The following is a 16,459-nucleotide window of genomic DNA, read 5'->3' as shown; positions in this document are numbered from 1 at the left end:
CTGGAAGGCAATATTTGGATGGATTTTATTTGAAATAAAAGAAAAAAAATTATTTTAATTGCATTTATTGTGATCCAATATTTTAATTGTTTAAATACTATCAGTGAAAGACTTCATAATTCATATATATATAAGACATTCAAAATTATACATTCGGATGTATATTACAAGAATATTGCAGCTGTTCACATATATAAAATTGGAACTTTAAGAACAATTTCATACTGTATATTGAATTTAATATAACTTACATAAAAGAAATGTGTCGATATTTCTTGTTGGAACTTAAATAAACAATTTTTTTCGATCGGTATGCCATATACATACTATATGTTTAATATAGATAAAGAATAATGCAATTTACATGAAGAAAAACATAATCTATATATTTTGTATAGAATAGATTATCTTTTAGAAATTTGTTTAAATTTCTTGATTATTATTTTAATAACATTATACCCGTATGTTAAGTATTGAGAAATAAGTTGGAGACCTATATGTCGAGGATATAATATATGCTATACATATATTATATGCTTTCAAATATATTATACAATTTAAAAACAATAGCTAATAGAATATCGTAGAATAAGTATCACACGCGTTAAATACATAAATTTTGTAAAAGAAGGATTTAGATATTATTCAATGTTATTTTTGCTTAAAATATTTCACTTTCTTAAATGATACGTATACTGTTTCCTTATTTACAATTTTAAATTTGCTATGAAAGGAAAAATAAAAACAACAATTTCCAGCATCTAAAAATAAGTAGTATAAATTTTGCTTAATATCACATTTAGGAAATTAGTAAAATGTCTGATAAAATAAATATTTCCTGTGAACTAAATGAAGGTATTTATAATTTTTAAATATAAAAGAAGTATTAAAAATTCGCCAAAGAATATTAAAGATCACTTCACCAGTATTTCTACTTCTCTTTATCATTTTGTTACGAAATCTTCAAACTTACTTATTTTCTTCTTAATGGGACTGATCATTATTTAAATACTTTTTTGGATGATACTGAATGACTCAACATAATGTATATCTCTGAGTAATTCTTTTGCATGTCAATAATTAATTTTTTATTACTTCTAACTTACATCATTTTGTGCGAGAAATAGGATGTACATACATATACTATTTATTTTATTCATTTTGTGCTATTATAATTTTACACCTTCATTTAGCTCTATAATTTAATAATATAATTTTAGCAATAAAGAATATTCATTTTATTCCACAATTTGCATTAATTAATTTCTAAACCTTCATTTATATTAGTCACTAAAATGATAATGGAAAAGTTTCCTCACATACACAAGTATTATTTTCCATTTCCATGCAAGTCTACTTTAAAAAATAAAACAGAACATGTCTATGAACTTGCTCCATCTGTAACCAAAAACTTCTAACTTTATAAACAATTTTCTATGTACAAGTTCTACACGTTTACAATGTCAATACATTTATCATCTAATCAACATAAGTTCACAAAGAATCACATAATATATATATATATATGTATATCTTTTCTAATAATGATCTATTTTTTCCAACTTCTAAGATCAACTAATATATTCTGGCATATACTTTGAAGACTAGATCAAAACATTTTTCATCAGTCCTTAACACTTTGCACCAATTTTATAAGATTGCACAGATAATAGCTGTGTCTATTTCCTAATCCTATCTCCTTTTTTTTTCTTTATATATTTTACAATGTTTCTATAACTACTGTACAATTCTATATTATGGCTTCACAGTAAGTAATATTTGGTTAACAAATATATTAACACTTTCGCGCCCGCATTGATTCATTTCTCATTCAACTCTGTTATGCATATATCTACCCCTTCTCTCTCTTACCAAAATTGTAGAAAGGGTATCCCCTGAGGTCTGATAAAATCATGAAACAAAAAAAAAAAAGAGAAAAATACATAGTATCGTGCCATCGATCACGAAAGTGTTAATAAATTTTATATCTTATTGACATATTTTCTTTATAGCCGTTTATATATTTTACAACACAATATCTGGATCTTTCAGTTGAATTAAAAGTTAAAACTGTAATGAGATATAATAGATAATGATAAGCAATTAGTTCTCAAATAAAATGTAACATCTGCTAAAAGGAATATTTCAAGCAGTATAAATTAAAATTCACTAACAATATAATTATCATATTCATAAAAAATAATGCTTGTAAAATATCAATTCTAAAATTTGTACAATCTGGGATAAAATCGTTTTATAAACAAAGTCCAAAAAGGAAATGGTTCGCTATTCTTCACGTTACATCGTTGTATTTGAATCTCTAACTCATCTTTTAAAATATAGTGCTGACTGGATGTTGAATATTAATTGAAAATGACATATTTCACTACATCCTTTTTAATTTTCTGAGATTCACAAATTTAAATATGTATACTCAAAATGTTAATGCTTAATATTATCCCTTGTTAATTCATGATACGTTTTAGTAAAGTATTTGAAATATCACTTGACAATTCATGAACACATAATATGTATCTAGTTTCAGTGAATATGTTCAATTTCAAAGTGCATAATGAAATAATCCTCCTGATATTGGACAAGATGCATGTTCTTAAGTAATGAAACATATAGTGCACTATAATGATGTCTATGTAGAATTACCTATATCTATAGATAATCTAAAAAATATAATTCCAAAGATATAGAGAGCTTTAGTTCTTTACAGTGCTCTGTAATGTTTATTGAATACAACGCAATTGCGATGGCAAGTGTTGTCAGTAAATTTAAACGTAATTGTTATTTTAATTTATATTAACTACATTTCAGTGTTAGTTTAATGTTTTAGTTCATTAAAATTAATTTAAAAGTTCACTCTTTCACGTGTATAATTTCAGAGTTCGTTAAGATCCTAAGAAAAAGTTATATATCACCTTTTTCTATCATTTTGTTCTTTTTCGTTAAAATAAAATGTCAGGTACATACTCCTCACCCACCATGTTTCTTCGCCAATGTTTCCAATGCTCTTGGTATACACAAAGGGCATAGTATTTCCGGCTTAGTAGTCTGAGATAACATTTTTCCTAAGTACTGGGCTGTATGTGGAAGAACTAATGATTCGGATCCCAGTAACTCGGTTTCCATCGTTGGAATTACTTCGGTTTTATATGTAGCTAGTGGAAAATGATGTCCACACGTGAATATCATTGTATCTTCTTCAGCCTCGAGAAATCGATATACTGCATCTGGATCCTAATTTCATAAATAAATGTTTATAAAAATAATTGTTAATTTAAGCAATACTTTAAATAACAAAATAAATGTACTATAATTTTATAATCTACCTTAATGTGTACGAAAGATTTGGAGTCATGAATATTAGAAGACACAGTGCTTATAACTCCTTCCATCATTTCTTTTGGAGTATTATTTCCACTTGAACCTGGATATCCAGTCAATGGCGGTCCAAATTGGTCAGCCATTAAGGAAGATAATAGTTTAATGAACTCAGGCATAGGTTGGTCTAAAATAAATAGATAATAATTTAGTATAAAGTATTTATATTTGATATGATATTTCAAAACGTAAGATTGCTTACTTTGATCAATATGATGTAATAACATGGAACACACTTGAAGACAAAACTTAAGAGAAAAACAATTAATTGCAATAAAGTTTTTAGCTTCGCTATTATTTTTATTTATATCCAAATATTTATCCATGATCTCTTGGCTGCAAAAATATTTTACGATTATGACGACGTTATTTAAAAACGTACAATAAATAAATATAATAAATTTACCAGAATAACAGCAATCCAAGGGGATAAAAAATCGATTGAATGTGTTCCAAAAATATATTCTCTATACTTTGTATCGGTAAATCGTGTTTAATCCAGAACTCAAGCGCATCTTGTAACATTTTACACTTGATAGTGTCCGCTTCGTTTTCCATTTCATTCAAGAAAAACTTAATAACTTTTATAGCTTCATTGGTTATATTATTCTGCCGAGATCGAGCAATTTTCTTTTCATAAAATGTCCCGTTGTTTTTGGGCAACTGATCTACACTTTCTTTCATAGGAGTAGAAGGAGGAGAAGAACTATCTTTAGTGGATGTTTCTGCTTTTTTTTGCTTTGGTAATTGGTTTTCCTTGAAAATAAGACTTTCCAACCATTCCTCCGAATCAGAACTAGTGTCAGAATCAAAACTATCCCCGAAAATCTCCATAGGTGCATTTTCACATTTAATATCTCTGCACAGTTCTTCTAAGCCACCTTGACAATCGAATGTGTATAGTTCTTGTTGAAGCGTTTGCAGACTATTCAATGATTTGCTTGCAGGAATTTTCATTTTATTTCTAGCGGCGCAATCTTTTACAGAATCAATCAGATTCTTCTCTATCTGTTTATTAAAAAGTTCAGTGTTTTTTCTAACGTGATGTGCCGATGAAGACTTCTTTAAATCACACTCATCCAAAGATTTTCGTTCTGTCTTTTCGCGCAAATTTTCAGACTTCACTTTTGAGCAAGATTGCAGACTCAATACGTGTAAAATTTTCAATTGATACGAAAACGCATCGGAAATATTATGCTGTAGCATAGCTATTTTTGAGCAAGCTTGATAGTTTCCCAACTCGACGCACTAAAAATATAGATATAAAATTATTAATTATACAAAATTTTTATTAATATATCGCTATAGAACTATAAGTTTTAGTTGATTCTTTTAAAAATTATGTAAGATAGTAAAAAACCAACCTTCTCTATAATTCTTGAGGAATCATATAAACCAGAGAAATATTCTAATGCATAATGTAGCGTCAATTCTCCTGGTGATTTTTCGATAACGCTTAAAGGACGAATTATACCCGCCAGAGAGGGTATGTCATAACTTTGATAAGAAATAATGGGAGCGGGAATATTAGGAACTTGACTAGGCATGTCCAAAGCTACATGCGATGCGTGAGGGAGCCGTACAACTCGCTTTTTAATCAACACAAGCTTATCGTCGGTGTCACGTGCATCTTTTGCAGGAAGCCGACCTAATTGTGCTCTACTATTATTACCCCAAGCTAGAACTGTACCTCCTGAAAGAGAATACAGCGAAAAATGAAAACATTGTTGATAGCAGAACCTGAAACTATTTAACGAGAATAATCACTTAAACTAATTAACTTTAAACTAATCAAAAAATCTACATCTAGAAGCATAAAGGGATAATGAAGCTAAATTTTGTACTATAAACATAAAACTTATTTTCTTCAAGCTCTTTTTAACATTCGTCAGCGCAACATATATGCAGTTTAGATACCTGGTTGAATAGCGACTGTATAATCGTATCCGCAGTGAATTGCAACAGTTTTAATTACAGGGTTTATTTTTTCCTTGGATTTACTACTTTCTGCTTGGAATGATCTGGCTTCATCATGTACATTTCCATTTTTCTCGTTCACCGCAGAATTCTTTACATCGCCGTTTAAATCTTGTTCCTCCTCCACTCGTTTGTAAGCATTATGCCTTGGTGGTACTTGTGCAAAAATCGAAGCAGGATTGTAACACAATGGCGTAGGAATCGGCACTTCCCGTCTGCTACCATTGCCTATCTGACCATCTAAATTTCTGCCCCACATATAAAGCGATCCATCCTTCGTCATGAGAGCATTATGGTGGCAACCAGCCGATATCTGTTACGTTATTATTAATAGATGTGTTATAAAATTTAAATATAGAAAAAATGTCAAAATAAAAAAAAAGAACGATAAAATACGATAAAATAATAATCATGTTAAAGAGAATCTTCCAACTAACCCGGATGATATCCCCTTTGACTAAACTCGTATCTACAATGGTTGGTTTTAAATGTGTTTGAGCTTCTTCAAGGGACCCGACGTTTACACTTTTTAAACACGTGTTATCTAATTTTTTTCGCGATTCTGTACTAATACCGCATGCTTTTAATTGTACATTTCTATTTTGTGCATTATTTTCTAAGACTTCTTCATTTGTATCATTCATGTTTGCGGAATCCGTGACTTTTTCGAATTCGTCAATATTTTCAAACTGCTTCAAGTCTCGTTGTTCCAATATTCGAGTTCGTTTTTGCGTTTGTGCTTGCAATCGGAGAACTTGGGGACTAGCTCCCCATATATATAACTTATTTGTATAACTAACAGCAAGCTAACAAAAAATAATGTCATTAGCAAACATGTGTAATCTTCTCTTTTATTTACTTTAATATAATAAATGATCATAATCGAATAAACTTTTTTACCTACATTGTGAAAATACCCAGTTGTGATAAGAGTTATTCTTTCTGATAACGAAACTTTCATTGGCACTGAACTCTTAACATTACTACCCACACCCAATTGCCCAAAAATATTACAACCAAACGCATACACAATACCCTCTGTTGAAAGAGCTAATGTATGTGCATGACCGGCAGTAATGTAACGTATAACGGTACCAAGTAAAGACGTAACTAACGTGGGAGTCATTTTTTTGTCGGTATTACCATGACCCAATTGGCCATGAACACCCCAACCCCATGTGAAAACTCTACCATCCGCAGTCAATGCTACTGAATGGTATTGTCCAGCTACTGCATCAATAATGACTTCTTGAGCCAAAGAAGTGATCAATTCAGGGGTTGAACATTGTAAAACTTTCCCCAGACCTAGTTGACCAAACTGACTTGAACCCCACGCGTAAACGCCATTATTAGTTACTGCCAGTGTATGACAGTGACCGCAAGATACACTGAGAACCTCAACTTCCATAAGCCAGAAAAAAGTTATAGCTTGAGGTGAACCATATCTCAATACAGATGGACCAATTCCTAATAATAATTAATATATGTATAATACATGTAAAGGGTATAAAAAAATATGTCTTTAATTGCATGTATATTTACCTAAACATCCATGCACAGAACTTCCCCATGTATAAACATTTCCATTTCTAATTAGAGCAACATGAGAGAATCCAGCACATAATGGTCTTCTTTTGAAATCAACACCAGAATTAGTATTTCTATGATCCTAGTTTAAATTATATAAATATATGATTATCTGTTTAACATGAAATACTGAGCAGTTTATGTGATAATTACCTTCCTAAATTCTAATAATTCAATGTTACATGTAATAGATTCTTGATGTAAAATAGATTTTTTACAAATCAAAGTCAGTAAAATTAGTAAAAAAGTTTCTATGATTTCTTCTATGAGTGTATCAGCCTCATCCTACATAAGAAATAAAAATAGATGATAATTATATAAATAAACGAATGAGTTAATTGAATAATAAATTAATTATACATACATCTTCCACGAGATCTATAGAATCACATTGACTAGATTGAGAACTGTGCGAAGTAGTTCTATGACGTAATCGGCATCGCACTACCCTAGGTCTTATTACTGGATTCGTTGGATCGTATAGTGTTACTAATCTCTAAAACACAATAAAAATATTTCCATTAATTATTTTTATATTATATTATATGCTATTAACGTATTTATGTCATAAACACAATTTAAATCTTACCTGAAGTACAAAAATTTGAGAGTCTTGAAGATTATCAAGAATAAATGACATATGACTTCTAGCTAACTCAGGATAAACTAACATTGCTTGCATTAGACTTGGTTCACTTATACATATCAACAAACCATCTAAAAAAGTTGTTTTATGAATAATTACATAACTATCTTTAAACTATATTGTAATTATAATTATATATTACATGGTGTTGGTTGGAAATTGTTTGTGCTGAAAGTATGTATTGTCCTCATAAGAATATCTAACATTTGTCCATAAAGACCCTTCTGTGTTGCTAAATGATGTAACACTTCCCACAGACACGTCTGTCCAGCGATATTCACTGCTAACAATTCATCGTAAAAAGAATTTGTAGATAAGAAATACCTAAAATTCAAATGATTTTTATTGAATATTTATTTCATAAAATTTTTATTAGTCATATCTAAACGAGTTTTAATTAAATACTTACAAAAATTCTTTATATATAGCTTTGGACTTTTGAGATGAAGCTCGAAGCGTTCGTTCGATAAAAGCAAGAACACATAAGTTAGAAAGATGTATTCTTGGTGCAACAGGCATTTCGCTAATAACCGGGGAAGTTAAACAATGTGTAAGACAACGTAATAAATCCGCTGTATAACCAACAGAAGCAAATTTTAACATACTCTTCATTATTCTACACTGAAAAAACAGTAATCATAAAAATTATATACAAATTTAAATGAGGAATCAATGATAACATCTTTCTTATATTTACTTACTTTAGACAATTTATAGCAAGCTACAGCACGTGGAAATTCTTTATTAGTTAAAAGTATATCACCAGCTTGCTCTAATAATTGTTGTGCATTAATACCGAGTACTATAGCCAACTTTGCCGCTTTTTCAAGTTCATTATTTTTTAATACTAATTCCATAAAAATTGATAATATTGATTTCCTGCAAATGATAACGATATGATTATTGTGAATTTTGATGAAACTGATAACATATAATAGGGATATAACACTGACCTTAAAACAATTTTATATACAGAATGATTTGTTACAATTATACAAGTATCCACATGAGGTAATTCGATTTTAATATCTCTCACTCCCTTTGGTAATGTGTATTTATGTTTAATTTCTTCAGAAAGTGTTGTTGGTGCACTATTTGTACAATCAATAGCTCTGTACACGGCACGTATAACTTCTTTACTATTCACCAAAGAAAAGTGACCAACAATACACTCTGGATTAAATTTACCATTATCACTCTTACGAGTTTCGGATAATTTGTCTGATATTACATATATTACACGTTGACTGATGTCAGTAATAAAAAAAAATCGCTGAGTTAATAAAACATTTCTACACGATTCAAATACTTTATGCGCTGATAAAGGTACAGTAGTAAAATTAGGTCCATATACCTGCAATTTTTAAATCGTTCCTATGTCACATTTATTATTATAACTAAGAATTAATAAAATATTACTATACCAATATCTGATTTGTAATAGAATGGTAACATGTATATAATTGTTGTCCATCCCTATCTAACTGAGACATTAGAAATACATCTTTTGACATTGCTTCTGGTGTTATCTGATTCTGATTTACTTCTATAGAAGAGTCAGAATTAATAGTTATATTTTGTGTATTTCTATTGCTCGTAATATCTGTAAAATTAGTAAAGAGGTAGTTAAAAATTAAATTATTCTCATTAATGGCCTATAACAAAATTAAATAATTATTGAATTTTATGTGTGTACACAAACCATGATATTGTAAATTTTCTCCTAATGTCTGATTTTTTGTTTCTATTAACTTTTGTCTAAGAATTGCAATTTTTTCCACAGACAACTGCTTGAGTCCTTGCAATCTGGATCTAGTAGAAGCAAATATCTTGGTATTATCATACATGTTATCATTTGTATGCAACGCATTATATGATTCCCCATTCTCTAAATGATGCAAACAACTGTATGTACGCTGCTCCAAAAGTAATCTCCACTGTCCTCTGGATTGGCTTGTTATCAGAAGAGATACAATATCATTACTTTGATCGCGACAAATATGCAAACTGGCAATATTCCCTTTGATTTGCGTGACATTTGTTTGATGACCAGTTTCAAGATTTATAAATATAATCTCCCCATACTCAGTTCCGATAATACCAATTTCAGCTGGTATTACTGTACTTTGCCACCATACAATTGCAGTAGGCCTAGAAATTTTTAATTATAAAAATATAATAACTGAAACATTAACTCATGATTATGTTTCATTACAAATTCAATTATGATATGTACTTTGAATGGGATGACTGTGAACTAATAGAAGGAAAAGAAGTTATATCATCACTAGTCCATCTTTTGTCCTTCTCACAATTTTCATCTACGAAGTATAGAGCAGGGATTATATATACAGATCCATCAACACTTGTAGTGAGCAACCATGATCCCATAGAGTGAAAACATAGAGCTGAGATTTGTTTGTGAGATCCTTGGAACCAAGGTATTCTTTTAATTACTGCAGTAGATACTGAATCTTTCTTATAATACAAAAAAATGTCAGCATTTCCTGTTGTAAGTGCTAAAAATAATCTCTTTCCATATTCACATTGTGCACTGTGTTGTATCTCTGTTGCTTTAATCAAACATTGTAACTTAAATAGCCTTTCTTCAGTAAAACTTGTCATTGGCTGAAAGCCCTCTGTGCCTATTTCTGCAATCATTATATTTATGGCAACTGGTAATCTTAATACTACCTGAAATATAAAATATTATATTAAATTCTCTAAAGAGATTTTATTAAAAATATTATCATACAGTACCAGAAGACAGTGCAATATATACTTTTATAAATTTCAAACTTAATTAGTACCTACAAAGATAATGTAATTATTAAATTTTTAAAGATATACAAGATTTTACATCTATCAAATTTCTAATTCCATAAAAATGTAAATATATAGTACAGTCAAAAAAATTAAATAGGTAAAAAAGATCATCATAAATTTCTATGACTTACACATATTTAAATCAATAATTAATAAATTATTTGTCATATACATAATCTAAGAGATCGTGAAAAAATTGACATAAGATGTAATATTCATATCATGCTATTTATTATTATAATCATGTAATATAACGCGTAAAATATTTATGAATATATTGCAAGATATTATACCTGTGTTTATGCGCTTGTAAAATAATATAGTTAACGAGGAGAGAGATTTGCCTATTAAGAAATTCTTGTCGTGCTAAAAATAAATGATTGTAAAAGTAATCTAGCTTAAATATCACATTACGCATTCCGTCGAAACGTATTTATTTTTTCCCTACGTGAAAAACGAAGAAAATTAATTATTTACAACGCATTACATTTTTACAATAACACCGCCGTCAAATTTCTAAACGTCAGAATACCAAGGTTATATTGCATTATAATCACCACTATAACCATCATGAAAGAAACAAAATTACTAGTTTATTATGCAAGCGAATATTTCTTGCGGATGCGCCTTGGTAGATCATGAATACAATTACGAATCTGTTTTAATAATTTTAATATTTTTGGAACAAAATTAAGTACTTTTAATTTATATACATAGGTGTGCTCAGGTACCGAAAATAAAGAATGTTAATGAATACAGTGCATACAAAAAGTATGAACACATATTTTTATTTTCCCAAGAAGTCAAGTTCTACATTTTTTTTCATAGCATCAAATTTTGTTAATCGTATGAAATTACTGTTAAATAATATGAAATTTAATATAGTAAATGCTATAATAAATAATATATTATATCAATCCTCATATCGGTCTTAGGACCGTTTCTTCTCAAGTTTATATACAAATTTTTCTCACAATCATACTTTTCTAGATTTCACCATTATGAATGCTTTTTTAAGCGAGAATATATATTTGCATATTTTTTTTGCCAATATAGAAATTAAGAAGACAGTCCTATATACAGACCGATATAAAGATTGATACAGAGATCATAAAAGAAACCGATATAGATAGAAATATTAATTTTTCATAACAACTAGGTATTTAGAATATCTTTATATTAATTAGAACCGTTATTCATAATATTAACAGTAGTGTTAATAATAGATATTAACGGTTATTTTCGAGACTGTCTTAAATTACATTACTAAACGTTCCCTGTTCAAATGCGTAAGCTGATGTATGGCGGAGTGCGCACGTGCGGATGTCTTCAACAAAAATTGAAACTCTTTATAGCTTGAAAAACAAATTTCAACCGATATTTAAATCTTATGTATAATAATATAAGCTAAAGAATAAATATTTCATAAAATTTAAAACGCCAATATTGAAACAGACTTTTAAGCTGGATACACAATTGTTTCTGAAAATATTTTAGGTTTTCCTAAACATGGTTGGTAATATTTATATCACACTTCGCATAGTATTGTCATTTGAAGTGCGCATTGAAAAAATGGTGGATGGTAGTAGGAATTGATAAATTAGAGCCGAATAAATTGTAAATTTTAGAAAAATTTAAGAAAAACGGTGTATCGCACGGTGTACGTGTAATTAAAAAGATTGAAAATGGGCTCGAATAAACGACATAAGACCGAGAAGAGTCGGGACGCTAAGAAGAAGCGTCACCGTAGCCGTTCACGAAGCTACACGCCTGAGCGCGAGAAATCGGAAAAGCACAGGCATCACAAAAAGCATAGAAGAAAAGAACGCAAGGATTATGATAGTGATGGTTATTATCTGATTCATTATTTTTAAATTATACGAATACGTTGCACAGTGGCTTTTCTCAATGTCGTGTGTTTTAGTAAAAAAATTAACTATGCGCGCACCGCTTCAAAAATGTAATTATTTACGAGCGGTTAGATAAGCTAAAATACTTTTCATTTATCTCTGTTATTTCTCCTTGTCATCGTTTCGAAAATAATATCGTGTTTCGTCTGCGCAGAAACATATTTATCAATTTCAAGTACAAGATTAAGTAATTTGGAGGGAATCAAAGCAAATAATAATATATACTTTGCATAGGTACATAAGCATTTACTATGATGAGCATACGATAGTTAATATCAGTTAATACTGCGTTTATTTTATTTCAGTTGAAATAGTTAATGCACCTCCACCCCCAAAAATTTCTAAGTCTTCACATCCGTCAACGCCTCCACCTCCTGAAATTTCTAAGCAGCACAGCCCTTCGCCAAGCAAAGGCGGTGGAACACAAACCTCTCTATCGATTGAAGAAACTAACAAGTTAAGAGCAAAGTTAGGTTTAAAACCATTAGAAGTTGATAGTGGACCAAAAGATGATCCTAATAAGATTAAGGATGACTTGGGAGAATTTTATCACAAGCCTGCTCCTGATGTTAACGAAAAGTTAAAGACCCAAAAATTAAAGGAAAAGATTGGCACTCAGAAACAGAAGAGACTAATTGAGGCTAATTTAGCTAAAGTAAAAAGTTTAGGTGAATGCGAGTCTGATGATGATACCAGAAATTGGATTGATAAGACCAGACGTTTAGAGGAAGAGAAGAAAAAAGCAGAAGAAAGGGTATTTTCAAAGTGTTCCAAATGTATATTACTTAGTTAGCATATTTATAATTAATGTTTTGATCTTTTCTATTTTCATGTTAGGCAAAAATGTTAGATCAGTTAGATGAAGAATTTGGAATTGGAAATTTGGTTAAAGAAGAAATTCATGCTGCACGTAATACGGCTTATACTGAAAAAAATTTAAAGGGCCTCAAAGTGGAGCACAATATTGTAAGTACCTACATTTATGTATATTTTTAAAAATTATAGCAATTGAATGATATTCAACAGGAGAAATTTGAAGAAGGCAAAACACTTGTCTTAACGCTAAAAGATCAACAAGTGCTAGAAGAAGGCGAAGATGTGCTTGTTAACGTAAATATAACTGACGAGGAACGTTATCAACGTAATATTTTCAATAAAACGAAGAAACCTGGTTACGATGCATACGATGACGATAACTTCGATGAATTCGGTTTCCCAAAGAAAACAATTCTGGAAAAATATGACGAAGAGATTGGAGGAACGAAAAAAGACACTTTCACATTGGGAATTAATAACATCAAAGACGTGAAGCAGAACAAACTCGACTACGTTAAACAACGTTTAGCCAATAAAAAATTAGAATCGTTACAATTAGCAGAGCCAAAACTAGCTAGTGAATATTATAATGAAGAAGAACTTGCGAAATTTAAGAAGCCAAAGAAAAAGGTAATTCTATGAAATCAAAACTTTATTCTATTTCTTACATAATGCATAAGCTCAATATTTTGTCATATTATTTTAGATTCGAAAGATTAGAAAGAAATTAAAAGCAGAAGATTTAATTCCTGAAGACAATGATTATCTTCGAGATCTTGGAAGTAGGAGAGCCAAAAAAACCGAGGACGTAAAAGAAAACGATGTTTTGGACGTAGATGATTTGGGAGGTATTTAGTATATTTTTTAAAGATTATAATTACTTTTTAGCATTTGAACCTCTGTTGTACTATTAATTATTATTATGCGTATTATGTACCGTTATTTATTACTATTAATTATATTCATTATTTATACTGTTATATTACTATTGTACTGTTTAAAAATACATAAGCCAATTTTTCTTTATCCTCAAGCTCCCACTGAAGATCTCAGTGGAATAAAATTGGAAGAAGATGACAAAGAGCTGGAATTACAATTAGCATTGAAGAAGGCTCAAAAACTAAAAGAATCCCAATTATCAAATATCGAAAAGGTTGTTGAAACTATAAAACAAGAGTCTATGGGTTCTGAAGAGAGTCAATCTGGAAATATTGTTCTTAACGCCACTGCAGAATTTTGTAGAACACTAGGAGACATTCCTACTTATGGTCTTGCTGGAAATAGAGAAGAAAATGGACAGGAGTTGATGGTATTGAATGTTTTATTACTATATTTCTCTTGAAATAGTATTATCTAATCTCCTTTTCCTATTTCCTTTTTTTAATACAAAATGCAGGACTTTGAAATGGACGGAGTCAAAGAGGAACCTCCTGTTAACGAGGATGAAGATGATGGCCGTGGCGCATGGAATACCGTGCACCTAGGTATCTCTAACATCCAAGCAGATTGTTTGATCTTTTACATTGTGTATAATCTTTTATATTTTATGAACAGATGAAAGTACATCAGAACCAGTAGCAATGGAAGCCGCGATTTTAGATGCAGAACCTTCGCTCGGACATGGCGTAGGTGGAGCGTTAAAACTTGCTATGAGCAAAGGTTATTTGCAAAAAGAAGATAGTAGTAGACCATCTGCGTCTCGTTTCGCACATCTACAAGCTCAGAATTACTCGATAGAGGACAAGACTTACGGGTATGTATGGAACAACTATCATTCAATACAAGAAGCTTTCTTACATATTTGGAAAGAGAAACAAATGTGAGAAATATTCTTCTATTGAATGCATACCAACGAACCTTGTTAGACGAGTCTCTAGTGAATTTCAAACTGTTAGTTAACAGTCGTAAATAGAGAGCTCAGATTTCGGTGCTCGGAAAATGGATGATCTGCTACCGCAACGAGATTAACTACTTTGTTGGAGATGATGAAAGGCCTAAGAAGAGAGTAGGATTGATAGAGGTATGTTTATATTATGCGATTCTACTGTACCAAGCGAGATCTGTACGAGCGTTCTAGACAAGTCCAAGTATGGATTGAAATTGCATTAATATAATTAGCAAGAAAAAAAGTTCATCTGCTATATACACATCACAGTATAATTTTGTATTATTGCATTCTATACATGCATGTTCAAATATGGGTAATAAAATAACCTTTAGGACTTTTACGGACTTTATACAATCTTGGTTTGAACTGAAATCCTTTTAATATTTATGGTTATACGTTTTATCAAATATGTTATAAAAGTTAATCTTCTTTGAGGAAATAATAACAAATAATTTAATACATACACATACATATAATTAGTTAAACTTAAGTATATCTTTGATAAGAACATATTATTGATTACGATAGTTAATATCGACTTGTTTAGATTCGTGTTAATTTAATCGCATAATGTAATGTATCTTTGAAATTTAATAATTTTTTTGTTCGCGGTAACGTAAATTTCGAAACACCGAATTCCATGAGCTACTATCAATTTTTACACTTGAACGAAGTTCATTGTTATTTGTATTTATCTTTGTTTTTTTAGAGATGATGATAAATTTGGTAGAAGGGATCGTTTCAATGGTCCAACATCAGAATTCAAAGAGAAGGATGGTTTCAAACCAAATGTGAAGCTGGAATACATCGATGACGATGGTCATGTTTTAAGTGCAAAGGAAGCTTTTCGATATCTTTCACATAAATTTCATGGGAAAGGTCCAGGAAAAAATAAGGTCAACTTATTTATTATTCTACCTAAAACTCTTTCCTTTTTAAACTGCAAAGCGGATACTAAACATAACTTCATAATTTATAGGTTGAGAAACGAATGAAGAAAGCAGAACAAGAAGTTTTAATGAAACGAATGTCATCTACGGATACCCCTCTAGGAACGCTTAATTTATTACAAGCAAAACAAAAAGAAACTCAATCGCCATATATAGTACTCAGTGGAAGCAAACAAATGCAAACGTAAAGCAATTATATATTACTCTAGTAGATATTAATTAAAAGTTAATTTCGTATACTTATGAATATTTTTTTTTCAGGACTAGCATATCAAAGTCAAAGCATTAAGTTAAAGCTAATTTCTGTAAGAACTGTATATAATATAGTGACAGAGAAAAATCCCTTGTCGGTACATTTTTTCAGCAGAATAGTACGTTGGAAAATGAATACTTGCACATTTTTCCTTTAATTTGTTAATCTACTTACACGATAATAAAATAACATTTGTGAGTTTACAAAGACAAC

The 16,459-nt window shown here is 30.1% G+C and overlaps 2 protein-coding genes across 3 annotated transcripts; one reads left to right on the top strand and one right to left on the bottom strand.

Annotated features, from left to right (window-relative positions):
- Nucleotides 1–49: 49 nt before the first annotated feature.
- LOC126916478 (uncharacterized) lies at nt 50–10,993 on the bottom strand. The gene is made up of 20 exons (XM_050722308.1): nt 10,723–10,993; nt 9,840–10,297; nt 9,306–9,754; nt 9,028–9,206; nt 8,557–8,957; nt 8,305–8,482; nt 8,013–8,224; nt 7,746–7,927; nt 7,547–7,674; nt 7,322–7,453; nt 7,111–7,242; nt 6,913–7,039; nt 6,275–6,837; nt 5,808–6,176; nt 5,311–5,683; nt 4,758–5,086; nt 3,800–4,641; nt 3,596–3,729; nt 3,342–3,520; nt 50–3,249 (listed from the first exon to the last, which is right to left on the bottom strand). The coding sequence occupies exons 2-20, from the start codon at nt 10,262–10,264 to the stop codon at nt 2,986–2,988; spliced, it is 5,598 nt and encodes a 1,865-aa protein (XP_050578265.1). The 5' UTR covers nt 10,265–10,297; nt 10,723–10,993; the 3' UTR covers nt 50–2,985.
- A 971-nt stretch (nt 10,994–11,964) lies between these two features.
- Nucleotides 11,965–16,458, top strand: LOC126916480 (U4/U6.U5 tri-snRNP-associated protein 1). 2 transcript variants are annotated; one of them, XM_050722313.1, is made up of 11 exons: nt 11,965–12,277; nt 12,645–13,093; nt 13,177–13,305; nt 13,366–13,785; nt 13,862–14,003; nt 14,190–14,464; nt 14,552–14,639; nt 14,710–14,908; nt 15,753–15,939; nt 16,023–16,177; nt 16,255–16,458. In XM_050722313.1, the coding sequence occupies exons 1-11, from the start codon at nt 12,115–12,117 to the stop codon at nt 16,280–16,282; spliced, it is 2,235 nt and encodes a 744-aa protein (XP_050578270.1). In that variant the 5' UTR covers nt 11,965–12,114; the 3' UTR covers nt 16,283–16,458. The 2 variants fall into 2 exon arrangements, 1 of the variants encoding a protein (XP_050578270.1); XR_007710611.1 differs by lacking the exons at nt 16,023–16,177; nt 16,255–16,458 and adding an exon at nt 15,051–15,175 and having other exon boundaries at nt 15,753–15,941.
- Nucleotide 16,459: the final 1 nt, after the last annotated feature.

Source organism: Bombus affinis, chromosome 5 (genome assembly GCF_024516045.1).
Source record: "Bombus affinis isolate iyBomAffi1 chromosome 5, iyBomAffi1.2, whole genome shotgun sequence".
Taxonomy (NCBI): Eukaryota; Metazoa; Arthropoda; class Insecta; order Hymenoptera; family Apidae; genus Bombus; species Bombus affinis.
Note: the sequence above shows the minus strand (reverse complement) of the source record. Positions and strands in the feature narration are given on the sequence as shown.